The sequence below is a fragment of the Sinocyclocheilus rhinocerous genome, unplaced genomic scaffold (assembly GCF_001515625.1).
Source record: "Sinocyclocheilus rhinocerous isolate Xijiao unplaced genomic scaffold, SAMN03320098_v1.1 scaffold344, whole genome shotgun sequence".
Classification (NCBI taxonomy): Eukaryota; Metazoa; Chordata; class Actinopteri; order Cypriniformes; family Cyprinidae; genus Sinocyclocheilus; species Sinocyclocheilus rhinocerous.
Window position 1 is genome coordinate 1,281,119 of NW_015627959.1, and position 20,845 is coordinate 1,301,963.

At 36.1% G+C, this 20,845-nt stretch overlaps 3 protein-coding genes across 5 annotated transcripts in view; 2 read left to right on the forward strand and 1 right to left on the reverse strand.

Moving 5' to 3' along the window:
- Positions 1 to 705: 705 nt before the first annotated feature.
- LOC107737126 (uridine-cytidine kinase-like 1) lies at positions 706 to 1,715 on the forward strand. Its single transcript, XM_016548566.1, has 3 exons — positions 706 to 854; positions 1,249 to 1,311; positions 1,474 to 1,715. Exons 1-3 carry the CDS (start codon positions 810 to 812, stop codon positions 1,657 to 1,659), a joined length of 294 nt encoding a protein of 97 aa, XP_016404052.1. The 5' UTR covers positions 706 to 809; the 3' UTR covers positions 1,660 to 1,715.
- A 7,313-nt stretch (positions 1,716 to 9,028) lies between these two features.
- LOC107737105 (signal peptidase complex subunit 3-like) lies at positions 9,029 to 11,790 on the reverse strand. Its single transcript, XM_016548537.1, has 5 exons — positions 11,521 to 11,790; positions 10,986 to 11,059; positions 10,193 to 10,269; positions 9,902 to 10,017; positions 9,029 to 9,237 (listed from the first exon to the last, which is right to left on the reverse strand). The coding sequence occupies exons 1-5, from the start codon at positions 11,661 to 11,663 to the stop codon at positions 9,105 to 9,107; spliced, it is 543 nt and encodes a 180-aa protein (XP_016404023.1). The 5' UTR covers positions 11,664 to 11,790; the 3' UTR covers positions 9,029 to 9,104.
- Positions 11,791 to 12,766: 976 nt separating this feature from the next.
- Positions 12,767 to 20,845, forward strand: part of LOC107737104 (ankyrin repeat and SOCS box protein 5-like) — a 12,523-nt gene continuing 4,444 nt past the window's right edge. The window contains exons 1-7 of one of the 3 annotated variants that reach the window (XM_016548536.1): positions 14,293 to 14,362; positions 15,705 to 15,759; positions 18,360 to 18,439; positions 18,553 to 18,660; positions 19,377 to 19,527; positions 19,652 to 19,786; positions 19,940 to 20,131. In XM_016548536.1, coding sequence (XP_016404022.1) covers positions 15,708 to 15,759; positions 18,360 to 18,439; positions 18,553 to 18,660; positions 19,377 to 19,527; positions 19,652 to 19,786; positions 19,940 to 20,131 — 718 coding nt within the window. In that variant the 5' untranslated portion in view covers positions 14,293 to 14,362; positions 15,705 to 15,707. Of the gene's footprint in view, positions 12,970 to 14,176; positions 14,363 to 15,704; positions 15,760 to 18,359; positions 18,440 to 18,552; positions 18,661 to 19,376; positions 19,528 to 19,651; positions 19,787 to 19,939; positions 20,132 to 20,845 lie in introns of those variants that run through there. The other 2 variants (XM_016548534.1, XM_016548535.1) reach the window with 2 other exon arrangements.

Here is a 20,845-nt window from a genome sequence, read left to right on the forward strand (position 1 = left end):
TTTTTTTTTTTTTTGCTTAGATTTTTAAGCTTAGCTTTTTTCTTGATTTATTTTTTTTTTGTTTGTTTGTTTGGATGCATTGTTTGGTTTTTTTGTTCAGTTGTTTTTTTTAGTTTAGTTTTCATTTTGGGTTGGTTTTGTTTTGTAATTTTTTTTTGTTTGTTTATTTTGTTTCATTTTTTTTGCTTAGTTTTGTTTTCTGTTTTTTATTATGTTTTATGATTGTTTTTTGTATTTGTTGTTTTGATTAGTTTTGTTTTTGCTTGGTTTAATTTGTTTTTTTATTTAGGCTTTCTTTCTTTCTTATTTATTTCCCCCCCCCACCCTCTCAGAACATACCAGTGACCCATTATTGGGTGGAAATTGTCCCTCCCGCTCATACTACCTGTGACCAACTACCAGAAACCAGTGGCTGAAATGCACTCATTTTGAAAGTTTTTTTCATTGCTTTCGTCCACGTCACAGGCTGTGCGAGGTTATGCCAGGCTGTAACGTAAACTAACGGCTATTGCATGCTAAAATAGGGGAAGTCCTACTATATATGGTCTTAAATGTCTGATTAACTATTTTAGATTAACTAGTAAAACTGTAAAAAATATATTCATAATTGTAATAAATTTAAATATATATTTTGAACAAAAAGTTTACAAGGTTATAAAAAAGATCTTCCATTTTAATTTGAATTTTTTTGAATGCGAATAAATGCACAACTGTTTTGTCATTTTAGTAAGTAAATTTATCGTTCGCGCTTGTGTTGCAGAAATAAAGAGACCAGTCGAGACGAGTTCATCTTCTACTCTAAGAGGTTAATGCGGCTCCTCATCGAGAGAGCGCTGTCCTTCCTTCCCTCTCAGGTGAGAAAAGAGTTACAGACCAAGCGAAGATGAAGGTATTGATGAGGAATCTTTAGATCGACCTAATAACGGCACGCAAACGGATTTGAGCGTGTGGGCATGGAGGCCTCGTCTTGAACATGGAAACTTGTCTCGCTTGTCCACCGCAGTGGAAACTCAGACTAACAAACTCAACATGATAGAAATCGGCTTAGCAACGCGCAGCAGCAAAACAGCGACCTTTACACTTAAAACACTCACAGGAGAAGTGCAGTGAGCTAGTGAGCTTCATGATGTTGCTGCTGACATTTTACTGTGGCTTTTAATCAGAGAGGAAGATCAGTTTAGCTACATATGAATGATATGCCTGGACAAAAAAAGCTTGACGTTACAGTTTGTCTGTTATCTGCTGCAGGTTCACATTGTTCAGACCCCACAAGGAGAAGATTACGAGGGCCGAACTTTTCATGGGAAGGGGGTAAGAAAATAATGTGCCACGAAAAATGTCTTTTTGGACAATCTCTTGGTGGTTCAGCCTAATCAATCTGCTTATTTGGCGATTTTCTTTGTCATACAAGAATGTCTTTGTTCTGTGTGGTGTAGAAAAGTTTAGGCTCTCCCTCTTCTTTGTTTTGAGCAGATTACGGGTGTGTCGATTCTCAGGGCGGGAGAGACCATGGAGCCCGCGCTTAGGGCCGTGTGCAAAGACGTCCGCATTGGCAAAATCCTCATCCAGACCAATCAGGACACAGGAGAGCCTGAGGTAACGCCCCTTTCTGCTCTTACTACCCCCCAGAATTTACACACATCAGATCAAGTCAGATGATGTCAATTTTAAATTAATTTATTCATTTGGTAGCACTTTAGTTTAGGGACCAATTCTCACTATTAACTAGTTGCTTATTAGCTGCATATTACTAGCATATCAGCTGTTTATTATTAATTATAAAGCACATATTAATGCCTTATTCTGCATGACCATATTTTAGATCCCTTACTCTGACCCCATACCTAAACTTACTAACTTCTAATAAGCAGCAAATTAAGAGTTTGAGGCAAACGTTGTAGTTATTAGTTAATAGTGAGAATTGGTCCCCAAACTAAAGTGTTACCATTTGTTTATTTATTTAAAGTGTGTTTTATTTTATAGATTATTGTTAACCGTTTTCTGAGCAAGACATTTCAGTGTTACAGTATTTTGTGTTATTAGCACAATTTATAGGTATTTTATAGTTTATAACATTTCTTTTTTTTTTCTTTTTTTTTTTGCACAAAAGCAGTTTGTTGTCAGTTTGTCTCCTAGATACTCTAAGACAATAACAAGAGTCTTGACTGGGTCCAAGAAACTCTTTCAAGGATGGCCAATATCCTCAGAGGCGGGAAGGAAACGGTGTCAATTGCCCTGCTCTCCAGATTGTCAGATAGTCTTCAAGCCACTGCGAACCGTTCACACCATATATTACATCATAGAACCCATTATTTACTATCATGCACTCTTCCTGCTATAGAAATTGAACACGACTTATGACCTTTTTAAGGGGCGAAGCAGGAGCCACTGAGAATCCCATTATATGTGTTAGCTTGTGTTTCAGGAGATGGGTGTGTGCTGGATTGGACATACAACAATGAAAGAAGGTGGACTGTGTGAATTCGCAGTCCTCTCACAGTGTAAGAATTGTGTAGATACTTCATGCCACATCATATTATCTTTGTGTGTGGCTACAGTTTTGGAGGTGGAACCTACAGTTCCTACTATAATCCATCTGCCCAAGTGGTATTTAGGAATTATTATGTTTTGAATAAACCGGTTCAACTGATTCAACGACTGATTCATAAAGACAGTCACTTGTTCCTGAATGAATCAGCATTTTTGAAAAAACTGTTTGAATAAATGATTCACTGACTCATCCATAAAAAATGGCTGCATCTAGATATGTATACTTCCCTACTATATAATAACCAAATGTGAAAAGAGTATTATGTCCAAATTCACCGTTTTCCTACTACTTTCCTACTACCTACTACTTTCAGCGAAATTCTGAAGTGCACGTCCAATGAATACTTAACTATCCCAAGAGGCCATGAGAGTGTGTGAAATGATGAAACTGACGCAGGTGAATTACTTTCATGCTACACACATTCGTATTACATAGAACATACTTTCTAATGGTCAAAGTAAGAGCTAATTCAAATGAAGTACCCACTCATCATGGAATCATGGCATTTGAGCAAATCAGTTAAATTAATGATTCAATGGCTTACTCATAAAGATGGTTCTAGGTTGAATCAGGATTTTTGAACAAATCGGTTGAGCGAATGACCTTATTAACTCACTCATAAAGCCACTCATAGCCCTAATAGTGACCTAATAGTTTAGTCACCAAAAATTTCCACCAATAATGGATGGAATGACTGTAACGGAAAGTGACTTGACTTGGAATGCTGTTCAAGTAATCAAATTCAAGTATTATATATATATATATATATATATATTCAGCTTGCATTCAGGTTTGGCCTGACACTGCAGCCAGCAACATACGTTTGGCATTATCATGTAGGAAACTAAAGGTTTGAGTGTAGCAAATAGCATCGGTCTCCTGAGATGCAGCTGAAGCACAATACGTGCACTTCATACATAAAGTTTTCTGAAGCTTGTTGGAGTCTTAGCAAGGAAAACAGACACCTTTGAACTCCAGTGATTCAGATAGCCCTGCTCCTCAAATCTGTTTTACTGATGATCCTTTGCACTCCGTACTCTCCCCTCAAGACAAACAAGCCGAACAACTGAACACTGAATTTGACATGGGCTGGAAAGGAAATATCGAGTGATTGTTGTTGAGACTGGCCATTTTCGTTTTGGAGAGACAAAAGACGAACAGCCAAAGCGTCGCACAGAGAAAACAAACACTATAATCTGAAACACTGGCACATACAACAGTGGAATCTCAAGCAAGAACGTACAATAATCTATTCCAAGCAAGGACTTTGTTATTTAATTTACAATGGCTATACCTGAATACTTGTGTTTCAATGTGAAATGAATCAGACAAGTGGAATGTGTAGCACAGAGGCTAGAAAAACATGAGTCGTTTAAAATAAGCACAACAGCACATCACAGAGTGGCATGAATCTCTATTCTATCTATCTAGGAAATGGCACGAAGCAGAATTCCTTAAATGCCACAGATGGACATCAGCCCAAAATAATGGCAAATATTACAATGAATTGCATTGGGAATTAGAGGAAGAGCATATGGAGACAAGGCAAGATTCACACAAACAGCATCTGTGGCATTCTGTTTGAAGGACTTCAACACAATGTGGCCCTGCTTACTCAAGTCCCTATGCCCCGGTGGTGCTGCCCGCCACCTGACTCCAGAACAGGAATTATCTGCCATGGAATATCTTATTCATTCCTGTTTACACAGTCCACTTCCACAAATACATGAATTGTGTGTTTTTTTTTTTTTTGATGGTCAATGCATTTAAGCAAACTTAACCCCAGACTAAGGATTTTTTATTTATTTATTTATTATATGTTAATGTAAAACAACATAAACATACATCTTAAAGGAAAAGTTATGTAAATTCTCTCAACATCAATGAAGTAAAGGCTGATAATGAAGGAGCTTTTGTGGTTCAGAATGACGAAAAGCATCAAAGAAGCAGTTCATAGTATTTGTGTGCTATATTTCATACCTTCTGAAGAAATTTGTTAGTTTTCTTGTATATACTGAATCACAGATTTTTCAATTTACAAGACCTGTGATCTTCTATGTTAGCCCCCCTCTCTGATCTATTGGTTACATGCTTAGTTTTTCAAGAGACAGCGAGAAGTTCCAGCTATGTGATCATTTGGTTTTGTTATAGTATAAAATCCCTCTTATTCACCAGTCACCTCATTTTAAACCTTGGTTTGTATCTTATTTTAGTGAAAATGTCCAGAACATTCTCTTTTGGGCCAAATGGCTCACACAAATGAGGGTGAATTTCCTCTTATTATTCACTCCATGTGTACTACAGCAAAACAGCTTGAATTGCTAAAATTATTTCTATTACGTATGTTGAAAAATTGATTTTTGGGTACAAATATTTGGCCTATTTCCTTTCACCGGCTCTCACTGAATAAGAAACCTTGATCTTTTGTTCCTTTTGTGTGATACCGTGTTGCCCTCACAGGAATGAGATGTGCAATTGTGCAGTGGGTTACTTCCCTCTGTTCTTTCTTTCTCATTGAGTGCCCTTGTTCCAAACCTCATGCATTGTTAAATGAATTGCATATTTCACCCACCTGAAAGCAGAATATCTGGATAGTTTCAGGACATCTGGACACTCCACTCAACACAAAAATAAAAACATGATTATATTACCAAACACTGAAAATGCTGTCAGGTCACTGATTAGAAAAACAAGTGTTATCCCATTTGGATGTGGCCACATGATGACTTTTGGTTCTGGTTTCTCAGCCAAATAGTAAATGACCTTATCAGTCTGTGCGGAGTTAATAATGGGTTTCAATCATAATCAATATTTTTTGCATTGTGAAATGCAAAAAAAAAAAAAACTATTGTGTGACAGATAGATTTGAGACAATTAAGAAAGCAGAGTATAGCATTTTTGTTCATTGTATTTGGACTGATGAGAGATGTTTTTCCACATTAGTTCACTGAGTTTTGTCCAAGAGACTCTTGTGATTTTAGAATGCGTTCGCACATAATAACGCTATCAGAGTAATGCACGGAGACCTGGAATTTGTGTGGAAACAAGAAGAATGTGTTAACAGTTCCAACGAAACTGTATATATTTTCTGGCACATTATCACAAGCAATTTATGCTTTGGTGTATTAATTCAGTCACAGTGTGTATCCAATTAAAATACTGTAACAGGCAAAGTGAAGTGTTCAGGTGCTGCCATCTGGTGACTGAATCTGGAAACTGTTAATTAAAAACTATTCATTTTTCTCCCAAAACTATTTGATTTGAGTGTTATTACACTATGTAACTTTCTTTCTTTCTTAACCAAAGTAGCCTTGCTACATTACACACAGAATTTCAAATAACAAGTTAAAAAAAAACATTGGAGAGACAAATTTGATGCAGTTTAGTACCAAACACACTCCAAAACACCTGGTTGTAATTTTCAAATAAACCCAAAGCGCCTGATTCTGGTTCAGGTATGTTTGATTAGAGGTGGAATCAAATTCTGAATGTATGTGGCTCTCAAATTAGCAGAAATGAATAACCCTGACCTGAATGATTGTGCTTCCTTTAACCCTCTGGTATTGTTCGGTCATTTTAGACCGGAAAAAAAAAGTTTTGAAATTTAAAAAAATCGCTACTTCGTCGTAATGATACAAAACTCGCTGACTTTTATGGCAGTCACTATGTGATCACAAGAAAGAAAGAAAAAAGAAAAAAAAAAACGTGGACTTGATTCGAAAAAGCTAAATGGTTGTTAAAAAAAAGTCACACTTGTGTTGTTCGCGGTCAAAAATTACCGCCATTCGAAATGAATGGGAAATACGCAAAAATACAGGGATTTTTTTTCTTTGCATTCACGATGCAGAAAAATGTGCAGAGCATTTTAGACCGGAAAAAAAAAGTTTTTAAATTTAAAACAATCGCTACTTCGTCGTAATGATACAAAACTCGCTGCCTTTTATGGCAGTCACTATGTGATCACAAGAAAGAAAGAAAAAAGAAAAAAAAACCCGTGGACTTGATTCGAAAAAGCTAAATGGTTGTTAAAAAAAAGTCACACTTGTGTTGTTCGCGGTCAAAAATTACCGCCATTCGAAATGAATGGGAAATACGCAAAAATACAGGGATTTTTTTTCTTTGCATTCACGATGCAGAAAAATGTGCAGAGCAATGAAGGGGTGACACTCTTAAATATCAAGAGTGCAAAACAGACATAATCCGCCCACCCCCCACAGACACATATGAACTAGTGGTTACACTCTAAAACATCAAGAGTACAAAAAAAGACACACACTCAAGCACACACTCACTTACACACAGACACACACAACATACTATTAAACACACAAATTAACTGGTGTGACTGTTACAATATGGCCAAATTGAGCCAGAAGATTCAAATAAGAGGTTGAAATCAAATTGATTACCTATGGCTATACCACGAAATTTCAGATGTTTTATTTTCTTTATTTACTCCCACCGGATGGAACTAATCTGCCTTCAAAAATTGGATTTTAAAGGCATTGTCTCTATTTTAACATGAAATGTGTTTGGAACGGCACAAATGCGATTATTTTAACCTAACGTTGGGCAAATCAGAAATTAGTGATACCAAATAAATAAATGGACTTGCAACAAGTTTTTGTTCTCAAGAAAAGGTTGTGAAGGCAAAACTAAAGAAATTGTTGAAAATATGTGTTGACTTATGGGGTCAAGATTTCTGCTCATCCAGAAGTAATATGTTTTCATTTACATAACATGAAGATAAAGCAGAACATATAGTTGAGCTCAAGGATATGTTGTTTATTTGCTACAAACTGCCACAAACAAAAATCTTAAATCTTTCAAAGACTATTGCCATGAACCTGGCAAAACTTTTAATAAATACAGCAACAAATATCTTCCTTAGAAGCGTTTGTTGTGGCAGCCTACTACCTAAACACAGCTTTGTTGTACAGCAGATCAATATAAATATGAGTGGGACTGGTTTTCAGCCAGCTCTTGTCTATTTGTGTACACTAGATGGTCCTTGAACAGTCTGTGATCTTGTTGAAGCGTTTACATTCAACCCTTTGGTGTTGTTCGGTCATTTTTGATCGGAAAATGTTTTTTTGAAATTGCGATGTGTCAACAAAAGAAAAGAAATCCGTGGACTTGATTCGAAAAAGCTAAATGGTCGTAAAAAGAATAGTCACACTTTGTGTTGTTCGCGGTCAAAAATGACCCCCATTGGAAATGAATGGGAAAACGCAAAAATACGAAAATACAGAGAATTATAAATTAAACAATTAAATAAATTAAACTCCATTCTGTGTTTTACCTACAGCCTTGACTTCCACGCTGCTGCTTCCTTAAATCCATTCCACTTGGTTCATTCAGAGTCCATATAAATTAAACTCCATTCTGTGTTTTCACTACTCGTGCCTGCTGCACTCCCTCAACACAGCAAGGTAAACAATTATTAGCATCTCTGCTGCTCAGGTGAGTCTGGCTGTGTGCTCACATACTGTCACTAAACAAGCTGTTATTTTAGTGAATGTTCATAATTTGTTCGCCTGTTGCTTTTAAAGACATCATATAGTCTTTGTTGCAGCATTGAATTACAGTTACACTATGTTGGACCCACCCACATTTTTGTTGCTTCCGACGCCCATAACACACAAATGAACTGATGTGGCTATAACAATATGGCAAAATATTTATCAGATTCACCTCTGATAAAGCATTCCTGTTCATTTTTGTTGAATTTTGATGTTATGTGTAACAAAATGTCTTTCTCTGTGTTTAGGTTTGACTTTTGTAAAATTAATGCAAAAACTGACATTTCATACCAATATTTAAAAATAAATAAAATAAAAAATCTAAACCTTTACAAAAAGTTGTCTTTGAAAATGTCTAAATATAAATCCAAATCCACAACTTAAAAAAAAAAAAAGAATTTATGTCTAAAAACAACTAGAGAATTTATAAGCCTTTTATATAGAGCTCTATAGGAACCTATGGCTATACCACGAAATTTCAGATGTTTTATTTTCTTTATTTACTCCCACCGGATGGAACTAATCTGCCTTCAAAAATTGGATTTTAAAGGCATTGTCTCTATTTTAACATGAAATACTGCCATAATTGAAAAGTAACAAAAATATTAGAACAAATTTTTTGTATTATTTTCAATGGGAAAAAATTGATCATAATTATTGCATAAATATTAAATAGTACATTGCATTGATTTCACTGAAAAAAGAAAAAAAAATTACTTTTGACCACAAACAACACAACTCCCAAATGAACAATGCCAAAGGGTTAACTGGTTATTACATGTAAGTTTTCTTTGACAAATTGATGTTTTCTAACTATCCAAAACACACAATTTTTGAATAAAAATATTACTATCTGCATGAGGTAATTATGAAAAACCAGAGAATTATTTTTCTTTTAATATATATATATATATATATGCTGTAGTTATTTTCTTAACCCACTTAAACAACAGCCACTCCTTAAAACAATTTGTCAACTTTTATTAAAAACCGTACAGGGCACAACATGATTTGGAATGGGCCGGAACAGTTCAGTAGCTCTTTGCGGTTTCATATGATTCAGGGAAGGCCAGACTCTTGTGTCCTGAACCCATGACCAATGGCAGGATTCCAGCATTTGGCACCACATTCCATGAGAGAGTGAGAGTGATGTTCTTATTCGACCTGTATTAAAAACAGAGCGATATTAGAGAGATTAGTCAATTCCTATCCCATACCTTTCAGTTCTTTATGTCAAATATCTTGTCCAATATCTAGTTCCTGCCCCCATGGTCATGGCATGAAAATACTACTTGAAAAAATACTTTATATTGACTTTTTTATATTATCTGACTTTTTATTAATGCAGTTCTGGTTATGACAACCATCTGTGTCTCCCAGTGGTTTACATGCACAGTTTAGCATTATGTGATTTATTTACAACAAAACAAAAGAAAAAAATAATGCCTTCATCTTTAAAGTCATTTGTTTGACTTGCATTACATAATGAAATTGAACAAGCTCAGTGCTGATTCATTTTCAACTAATTATTTTTCGTGAATGTGTGCAAAGGATTGTGGGAAACAGAAGAATGCGAAGGATAAACCGGATACATCCTTCAAAACAGGCCAAACGAAGGACGCAAAACAAAGACTGACTACTAATGATCTTTCAAACTGAGACGTCCTTCAACAGCGCTTGAGGCCGTGGCAAACGAGACATGAATGGGTCACTGAATCATTGGCTTACTCAATTTGTTCAAAAAAGTGGATTCATTCAATAACAAATATATATATAAACAAGTTTAAAATAGTGAAAGAAAATAAAAAATAAAGAAAAAGCAACTAACCTTAGACCATTCCCATCATCAAAAAAGAAGTACTTGGATTTAACATCCCTCAGGTTTAGTTTGGTGTTGTCACCTCTCAAGACAATCTTGTCCCATAGCACCACCTGGTTCAGTGCCTAGCATGGGATAAAGACTCTTTACTGATATGAAAATCACAAACAGGTCTGAAATATTACAATCTACAACACAACAAATACCCAGCTCTCAAAAAATTTATATAAAAAAAAAACAGTTAATTGTATTTGCCAGGCCCACTGACTCCCTGGATAGACTGAAGCGCTCAAGACTTACATTGCTTTTGGTTGAATATTCAGCAGTCAGGTAAAGAAAGAGCTCCTTTACATTCCAGTCAAATATTGGCTGCAGATGTTATAAAGCAGTTAAGGCAAATAATGCAAATCTAGTTCTAGGTGTAAACTGCATTACAAAACTGAATCTGGCACATATACCACAAAAAGGCATTTCCAAATCTGATGAATGGTGCACTGAGGTGGCATAAATGCATTTACACTGGAATTACATGTGCAGAAAAAATGCTAAATATAAAACAGTGAATAAAGAAACCTTAAATACAGGAAAAACTGAAATTATACTTACAAATCTGAAACTTTTGGAAGCTTTTTTCCAATACAGAATAAAAACGGTTTTAGAAAGCAATTCCGAATTTTCTTCTCAGAATTGCACGTTTAGTCTATATCTCACAATTTTATTGTTTTTCCTTGTATTTACAAAATATAAACTCAAAACTTCAAACTATAAAAAGTTACAATTACCTTTTCTGTTTTTTATTCCATGGCTGGATATAAACTTTAATAAATAAGAATTCGAACATAGTTTTTCCTCACAATTCCGAGTTACAACTTGCAATGCTGACTTTTTTTGGTCTAAGAAATGCAATAAAAAAAGCCTGAATTGTGAGTCACAATTACACTTTTTTTTTTTTTTCATTGCATAAACGGGCTTCCGTAGAAACTGCAGCCTATAGTAGTGGTATTAATTTAATTACATTTTATTTATTTATTTTTGGCATCTATACGGTGGTAATTTTTTGGCACAGCAGTGGTCTGTTCTGTCAAAAGGATATTAGCAGAGATGTCAAATGTCACAAAGCCCAAGTCACTCCTCTCTCGTGGTCCTGTGAAGTCGTCTACATTTTTACTGGAGAAAGAAGACAGAAAATGAGAGGGTAAGTAAAGTGCCTCTCTGCTTAGATGTGTGTGACAAGATGAAGCTACATTCAAACCTGCAACCTGACAGCCCATTCACATTCAAAATGTACAAAAGTAAAGAAAGTAATAGTAAAAAATAAAATACATGCTAACAGGGAATCCTATGACGGTGTAATGTTTTCTATCTTTTAAAGTTTCAGATACAGATTAAAATATTGGTGAACAAAACTATAAAATTCTCTATATTCGTTTAATTTGCATAGCTGATGTGCTGCACTGCTATTGGCCGCCAGGTCAGCAGCATCCACAAGTCCCATATGCTGCAAAAAAACAATAGATTCTGAAACGGACGATGGTGCCTCGTGTATATCAAATATGTTTTGATGAGATTAACACTGATTTCATATCGCTCCTGTGGACGCAGACTCAGAAACGGTGCAGTTAACTTACATCATGACTTTGGATACGTGTATATCCACCGGTATGCTTCTATCTTTGAAGGCTGTAGTAATAAAGCATCCGAATGTGAGAGCTGCCATCACACTGAGAGAGAAGGCGAAGAGCGAGTTCGCCCTCGACAATACCGTATTCATAATTCAATCTAGTTCTGATCAAACTACAACAATGTATTGCAAAACAACGATATATTATTGTAACACTCCGAGCGGAGGTTCAGAGCAGGAAGTGAGGCAGTTAAAAGATTATTCGGAAGCAAGACCTACTTCCTGTTTCATTTTGGAAAGTGCATACTGACACCCAGTGTTCAGGCAGTGGAATTGCATCAACAGTCAAAGAGCAAAAAGTATACAACGGTTTTACAAAAATGTAAAGTTAACAGAAAAATGTGCAACAGAGTGTACATAACTACTGATTAAAAGTCTATATTACTTTAAAAAAGTCTCCTGCAGGAAATGACCCTGATCATTTGTGTATGTGGAATTTCCCCCAAAAAATACAATTTGTAAAAGAAAAATAAAATTATTTTCATTTGTCCACAATAAGCTTTTATGAGAAGCTGATTCACCTGTTATAATGTCTATTAGTACACATGTGTGTAGAAATATTAATATCTCCTATAAATGTGCTGTTTTTAACATATTTCCTCAGAAGCACCACTTACACAATCTCTTAAAAAATATATAAAGCAAAATTATATTGTTTGTAAAATCCTTTCGGCGTAAATCACTGTATTAATACTCATCAAAATATGATAAAGCTCCCATGGATCACATGGTCAACCAAATAGGCTACTTCTGGGTCAAGTTCAAGCTCAAACCGGTGTGCACTGTTTTGCTACGGTTTCCGGTTTGAACTTCATGGCTGTCATAAGTGTGATCATGGCTGATTGTGAACAGGGTATTTTTTCTGCAATGGCAATGGTACATAAACAAAAATACTTTAAAAAAGCTGTCATCAGAGGCTATTACTCTATAGCAACAATATGTTAAAATACAAAGAGTATAATGAAAACAAAGCTGTCACAATGTATCATGAGACAAACATCCCAACAAATGACAACAGTTATATTGTTATGCCTCAGTCAAGTGTCCCATTTTCCACTAGCTAAAAGTACAGATGCCTTATTTCATCTCTACTCTGGGCCCAGCTGCCTTGGGGAATAACTGGGCTGGCCTGGCATATGATCCCCATCAACACATCCCTGGATCCCATTCCAAAACATTCACTGTCACTGAGTAGCAGCAATGACTGAGATTTTGGAGGAGCGGCCTTTCGGCTCGCAGTATACCAATGTCTATCTCTCAATTTTTGTCCTTTTTTGCTTTAAACTTTTTGTCAAGATCAGCTTAAACATACTGACCCACTTCTATGTGGTTAAAGGAAACCGTAAGGAGGCGGCCCGGATCGCAGCTGAGTTCTACGATTTTGGCCAAGGGCACAGTAAGTAGGCAAGAATGGAACGTATTGAGGCTATATGTTTTGGAGCACGTTCTGAGTCACTATATAGGGTCTTTATGTCTGTTTGTAAAGCACACTGTTAAAACTTTTACTGGTTGTATAGGGTGTGAAAGAGAAAGCTTCTGCAGCATGGCCCAGTTTGTAACACTGAGAAAACTGGGTCAGTGTGTTCTTATCTAACACGAAGTTAAAATGCTCATAGCATTTTGTAAATGGCTGAATGAAAATGTTTAGTGCAATAAACTATATAGTATAATGCATCCCTCACATCTATTCATTATATAATTTTTACTGTTTGAAGTCTAAATAAAAATAGTGATTTTGTCTGTGGAAATGTTTCTCTGTTTGTATTCGATTCTCACTCCTTTTGTCTTTTTTTTTGCCCTAGGCCTATATCAGGGCTGTCCAAACTCGGTCCTGGAGGGCCGGTGTCCTGCAGATTATGACCTTAATAACATGCAAATGACCTGATGTGAAATCCTAAACAAATTAGATGAATGCTGAATTATCCATTATCCGCAACCAGCTTGGCTTCTGACAACAACAGACAAACTGAAATGTTTGGGGTGTCAGTCAGATCTTGCCTATATGATGCAAAGGACGTGTGACATAACGTTAAAACAATTTAAAACGGTCACACATTTTACAATACATCTATTTTTGATAAATGTTAAGGGTGTAAGAGGGGAAAATCCTGACTCTATTACTAGCTACTTGCGTGGGAATAATAGTGGCACCGTTCTAATCTTAACCTGAGATATAAATAGTTTAACGGACAAGGACTTGGTACAATGGCGAATATTTATCTCATGAATATAAATTACGTTAGGTTACGTGCGCCCTGTAGGCGTAATCGTAGTAAGTGGGCGTTCATCATTCTACTATGGCAAAGGCTCGGCTTATGAATATTAGTTTACGTGATCAGACGCTCCTTAAAAATTTAGCAAGCAACGTCAGCGTGACCTGATTAATATTCATAAGCGAAATATTTGCTGTAGCCAACACGGAACCCAGAGCCGTGACGGAACTCTACCCCTAACCATAACCCTAACCAATTAGAATACCTTTATCCACGCCCCCTACCTTTCGGCACGCCCTAATATTTCGCCACGCCCACTGCTCCAGCCTGCAGTCACCCCTACTTGCTCAGATCTGAAACAACAACAACAAGCCGAGCAGCCAATCAAAAAGGGGCGCTGGTCAAACTCGCTCTACACTGTGCAAGGAGGAGGACACAGAGCTGATGCAAACATGCCTGAAGTTCCCTGCAGAGAACCCGAGTACTCAGATAATACTCCCAAGAAAAGAAAGCGAGAGGACGACGACGATTTTTCTGAGAAAAAGAAATCGCGCTGGGGTATTTTGATTAGTCAAGGTGAGTTATCGACGCGTGTAAATAAATGTGCCTTTATATTGCGCCCTGCTGCCACCTTGCAGTAATGCTTTTGTATAAGGGCGGACCTTCTGTCTAAAATGACAAAAAAAATAATTAAGTTAATATTAGATAAATAATATAAAAAATATATATTATTAATGACATTCTCAATATTAATAATTGTTAATATAATCATTAATATTGTTTTATATTTAGCCTGTACATATTATGTTAACATTATTAAATAAAAATATTAAAACTGAATGGAATAAAGTTTGGAGGATGGATATTAACTACATACAGTGTCAGTCAGAAGCACGCACACCTGCAAGCATTCTCAACAGAGCAGAATGAAGTGAATGAAACAGTACTGCGGATAGTCATGCAAAGCTGATCTGCGCTTGTTGTTATGTTATTGGTCATTTATAGTTTGCAGTGGTGGATAAAATAAAGAACATTTTGTTCCAAAGCCTGGTTAATCTTTCCTATATTTCCCACAACCCAAATACAAAACTGGCTAGCTTTTTTGCAGACTATGCATATAGTAAGTATAGGAACATATAAATAGTAGCATGCACTATGTAATGTGTTTATCATGTAGTGTACTTGGCCTTGTAGTTATTAGTTTAAGGTAAAAAATTGTGTTGTTTTAGTGTTTTTATTGCTGCACACAGCTAAGTTTAGTTATTTCTAGTTCGGCTATATTTGAACCCTCTTAGAAAGGCCATCAGTGTTCAAGTAAACACAGTATAGGCTATTATGTGTTTGGACTCCTTCTGCATTATGCATTAGACATGGTCCTGTACTGTGTAGGGGGAGGGATTCCTTTATATCACTGCCATGTGCCATAGAATAGTTGAATAGTACTGTCTTACTGACTTGTAACTTCCTTGCTTAGGCTAAGCAAGGAAGTTACAAGTGGTCCTAGTCTCCATGGAGCCCAGCTGTAGTCACATAAACAGAACAGGATCTGAAATATTCATGAAAGCTTTCACAGAGTCTCAATAAAGACTGTTTAACAGCCAGCATTCATACTGAGCAGTGCCAGTATGTTTTTCTGACATACTAATGACGTAGTTTTAACTAATTCATATTTAAATGGCATATATTCTTTTAAATGCACAAGAAAACACAAAATCACACAAATTGCATCATTAAATGATACTAGCATCTAGTAAACTAGTATCATTGGAATTGCCTGAGGCACAGCTGTGACCTAAAGTTCCACATGTCAGTCTGGAATCTCAGTGGCAGTAACTCATCTCCTTCGCTCAGCTAAGCTGAAAAGAGAAGACGGCTGCTTTTTTGCGCCTGAAGATGACAGCCGTTCTTTCATTTACAGGCTATGGCGTATTCATATCAATGGCTAGATGTGCCGTGGGGCGACGGAGACATGGGTACGTAACAGAACCTCTTGCTCTTAGGCCTCGTTCTGTGCCAGGAATGGCAGTTGCAGAAAGCAGTTGTTGTATGTTGTTGTGGCTAGATTGAGCTCCTGCTCAATCCACTCTGAATCTACGGTAGGAGCTATAAGTACTGTGTATTAAGGCATATATAACACCCTCACAACTGTTCTGTTATACATATGATTCTTGTTCTTACTAAATATAAAATGTCTGAAGACAGTGTTGTTGGTAGCTGTGTTGTTGCTACTGTGGTCAGTCGGTTGATGCAGTTGTTTAATTGAGGAAATTTCAAAATGCGGTCTGGGGATGCCCAGGAGGTTGCAGGGAGGTGTTAGGGGAAAATCTGAGAAAATATATATTTTTAAAAATTTGTTCAAATTATTATGATTTTTTTTTCAGGGATATTGATGTTAAATTGTTAACTAAAATATGTATCAAATTTGTTTAACATAAACATTGTTAACACATTGCTTTGAATTTTTTATTTATTTTATTATTTTATTTTGAGAAGCACTTTACAAATACATCTGAATCGAAAATGCATAATTGATAATTTATTTTTGGAAATGAAACTTTTTAAAAATGTATTATATTTTTTTTAGCACAAAATTACTGCTCACCAATTTATTAAAAATTTAGGGTCATTCCGTGTCAAATCAACCAAATTTCCCTGGCTCAAATTTTTGTTTTTGTCAATATTTTTTCTGAAGAATAATAAACATGCATAGTGATGAAAGACATAATATTAAATGTCATCAATGTATATTTACTGAGTAATCCACTATTTTGTAGAGGGGGGTCAAAATGACAATTTTCACCTGACATTCAGAGCCAAATTACAGGGGGTTAAAATGACTTCAGAAAGATGGCAGCATCATTATGTTATGCTATGATCATGTTATTATTATGTTAAGAGATTTCAGACATGTAGTTGAGATACTGCATATCTGAACTCTTGGTAGCTTTAGAAGCAGTTAAAATCAACAAAAATTATTCCAAATATCCCTGAAACTGATTCAAATCTAGAATCTTATGAATAGACTACTGAGAGCAAGTTATTGTGCCTCAACTTTTTCACCATTTCAGTGCATTTTTAGCAATCAGACAGGTATATTCTATGCAATTGTTTTGATAGAGGCAAAGAAGCTATAATTCTAGATCCATATCTCTGGGACTGAATTATATAGGGCCTTGACCATTAAGATTCCAAAAGAAAAGTTTATTAAGAACTAGAATCTAAAATCCATATTGAGATATCTTTAATATAGATGTCTAACTTTAAAAATGAAGATGCCAAAAGAAAAAAATGGTTAAGAAGACCCAATATCTAAAAGGGCATTAAGATATTAATACTTCTTGAGTTACAGGCATGCAAACTTTGGAGAAAAAATTAGAGAAGTGCTTTTTCCCCATTTTGAATGGTCACCATTGGCATGTAATGCAACAAAAATAGCTAAAATCAACAGATTATACTAGTAGACCTACCAATCTATGTGTAAACATAACATAATGATGCTGCCATCTTTCTGAAGTCTTTTTAACCCCCTGTAATTTGGCTCTGAATCTCAGGTGAAAATGATCATTTTGGCTTACTCAGAAAATATGCATCAATGAAATTTGATATTTTGGCATTATTCTTCATTTAGGTATTTCTTTCACCAGAAAAAAAAAAAAATTACAAAATCAAAAATTTGAGCCGGGGACCTCTGGTTGAGTTGACACGGAATGACCCTTTAGCTCTTTCTGAAGAGTTAAGCTGGTAGAGAATACTTTGACACTGACATGGCTTCCGCTTGAACACATAATGGAAAAGACATGCTATCCAAAATGCCCCGTTCCCAGGAATGGAGAGCCCTGGCATTTGCTGCCTAGGAATAATGTTTAAAGATTAGAACACCAAGGACTGCACATCCACTGAGTTTATGTAAATGGGCTTTTGCTATGTGAGGTGTCTTGTAATTCCATCCTTTATACATGAAACAATATTGCTGCCTTTAAAGGAGAAGAATATTGCTCTTATTGCTTTCATTCCCACATACCGATAAGATAACTGTCCGTTTTTTTATTGTGCATTTTATGTAGTGAAATCATTTCATTTTTATTTCGTACTGAAGCAACACAGGGGAATCTGTTCAAATGGCTCAACAGTTGAAATGAGTCGACCTTTATTGTATCTAGAGAGCTGATCCACTCATGGTAGATGATAATGCTTTGCCATTTTGAGCAATTCCACTCATAGGCTCTGTGCTCAACAGCTGTCAATGGGCAGTGTCAAAATCACTAGTACTTACACCACTCTCACTTGAGAATGTACTGGAAATTATATGAAGTCCGACTGTGGCTGAGTGGGTGTTTTAAAGCCCTTGAATTACATGGTAGTGCTTTTATAACTATTGGTTGGCTTTTAAATACAGCAAATTATGGTTGCTGTAAATTATGTTAATGTAACCTTTGATAATTGTTCATTCAACTTTTTTTTTTGTTTTGTAGTTTTGTTTTTCTGAGATAAAAGGGCATTTATTAGTCATGGGAAACAGTTGGGTGTCAGTACATTTGTTTATCACTATGAATAATTTGATGTGTGTTCACAGGTTCATGGGCGGATCGTTCTCCACTTCATGAAGCTGCATGTCAGGGTCGACTTCTGGCGCTTAAGACTCTTCTCTCACAGGTTTACAAATATATGCACATACAGAAACGGAACAGAAATTGTTAAAAAAGGTCGAATTAATATGTTAGCATTTCTAAAAAATACTTTGTGTTTTTTTCTCTCCATATTACCAGGGTTACAGTGCAAATATCATCACCATTGATCATGTGACTCCACTGCACGAAGCTTGTCTGGGAGATCATGTAGCATGTGCCAGGGCTCTCATAGAAGCCGGTGCCAATGTGAGTTACAGTTATTAAACAGCATATCAGTAATTATTAAAAAAAGGTATATAAAAATACCATTGTTTTACCCATCAAATATTTAAATGTTTATTTTCAATAATTAATTGTATATTATAATTAAATGTAAAATATTATACATAATATTTTATATTTAATTTAATAAATTGCATGCATTTATAATATTAAAAACACATGACAACTAGCCCCAATAAAAACCACAGCTTACTCTGACTTGACATTTCCGAAATATACTGTTGTCATGAGTACATGGTTCAGTCTTTTGCTTAATCATATATATATATATATATATATATATTATATATTATACAATAGATCATTGCTTAAATGTTTGCCAGTGTGCTTTTATTTTTTTCGCGTGTCTACGGCTATAGCAAAAATATGTTGATAATGGAATGTAAAGTTGGAAGATAAAATTCACAAAATAATTCAACTTTAATAGTTTTGAATTAGAAATTTGGAACCAACTAAACTTCTAAAGGAACAAAATAAATTATATAATTGGAATTTTATCTCCAAACCATATAGTTACTGAAATATAGCCACTTCTGATAACTTCCCTTAAGGAACCCCGGGCTTCCTTAATTGTTTCAGGAAAGACTTTGTGTTTTCTTGCTTTTTGTATAATAGAAGACTATGCTCAGACTGATCTGTTTGTGCAGATTGTGCTGTTTAAATATTCTTGTATGTGGCAGGTGAATGCTACGACTATTGACGGCGTGACCCCACTGTTTAACGCATGCTCGGCAGGAAGTGTCACCTGCACAGAGGTGCTTTTGGAACATGGAGCAAAACCACAGGCAGAAGCGTTCCAGCCTTCGCCCATTCATGAGGCCTCTAGCAAAGGTACGCAGTTCTGCTTGCCAGGTAACCGCTCTAGTCTAACCACAAAACAATCAGTTGATTTGAATGTATAGTATTTATAGCAGAAGTTACAAAAATGTAAACATACATGTTCTTGTTGTCTCAGGCCAGGCAGCATGTATAGAATCTCTCATCTCGTGGGGAGCAGATGTAGATTTCGACATCCCTCATCTAGGAACACCTCTCTACATTGCCTGTGTCTCCCGGCAGCTCCAGTGTACACAGAAACTTCTGGATGGAGGTGAGTTTGATGTGGCTGTGTGCACACTTTTACTGTTCAAACTACACAAAAAAGAAATTAAATTACTTGGGTGTATTTTGGTGTGAGTTCAGATCATCTCACTTTTCTTTAGTTTTTATTTTACCCTATCATAAATGAATCTGTTTTTCTTAGGAGCGAATGTGCAGAAGGGCCGTTTCCTTGACACACCACTGCACGCTGCAGCACAGAAGGACTTTCCAGAAATCATCAGAGTGCTGCTAGATTTAGGCGCTAACATCAACGCTCGCAACCTGGAGCTACAAAGGCCGGTGGAGACAGCGCCACCCAGCAGTACGGCAGAGGCTGTGCTCCTTCTTTATGAGGGTAATGTTGCTCATTTGATTTTGATAGGAAAGAAAGAGGGAATCGGTTCAGGAAATGATCCAGATCACTTGATCCTGGCTCTTCTGTGAATTTTGAATGCAACTTAAAGGGGTGGTTCATTGCGATTTCACTTTTTTAATGTTAGTTAGTGTCTAATGTTGCTGTTTGAGCATAAACAATATCTGCAAAGTTACGAAGCTGAAAGTTCAATGCAAACGGTGATATCGTCTTTTAAAATTCTGGCAGTTTAATGCCTACAAAAACAGCTGGTAGGGACTACAACTAGTTACTTCCCGGGTTCATGTCTCTCTCTCTCTCTCTCTCTCTCCCATTCAGCTCAGCTCCAGCAATGAACTGTTACAATTATACACTTATTTTCACATAGCTATGAGAAGCGTTAAACATGGACGTGCGTGCAGTTGCCGTACTGTATTAAAGCTTTAATCAGGATAAAACCGTATATAAAAGCTAACCTAAGCAGTAGCATTTACAAATAACAGCGTATCTAAAAGTTTGAGACAGCAACAATCAAAAAACATAGGCCTACCATTAAAAGCCGTGCTTGCACAGGTACTGCACGATCCTCTTCAATAATATCCTCTGCTTCTCAATCGGGCTCAAACTGATAAGCGATATTAACGACGCCGTTGTTTACAATACAACCGGAGCACATGCCGCTAAGGTGAGGGGTCGGCACTAGAGACGGTTGAGCCA

What these genes read in the sequence shown, in the direction of transcription:
- LOC107737126 (XM_016548566.1), top strand. Translation starts at nt 810, where the DNA reads ATGCGGCTCCTCATCGAGAGAGCGCTGTCCTTCCTTCCCTCTCAG. An exon ending in TGTCCTTCCTTCCCTCTCAG is followed by an intron (nt 855 to 1,248) that starts GTGAGAAAAGAG and finishes TATCTGCTGCAG; the next exon opens with GTTCACATTGTTCAGACCCC. An exon ending in GAACTTTTCATGGGAAGGGG is followed by an intron (nt 1,312 to 1,473) that starts GTAAGAAAATAA and finishes TGTTTTGAGCAG; the next exon opens with ATTACGGGTGTGTCGATTCT.
- LOC107737105 (XM_016548537.1), bottom strand. Translation starts at nt 11,663, where the DNA reads ATGAATACGGTATTGTCGAGGGCGAACTCGCTCTTCGCCTTCTCTCTC. An exon ending in CACGTATCCAAAGTCATGAT is followed by an intron (nt 11,060 to 11,520) that starts GTAAGTTAACTG and finishes TTCTTTCTCCAG; the next exon opens with TAAAAATGTAGACGACTTCA. An exon ending in AATATTCAACCAAAAGCAAT is followed by an intron (nt 10,018 to 10,192) that starts GTAAGTCTTGAG and finishes ATCCCATGCTAG; the next exon opens with GCACTGAACCAGGTGGTGCT.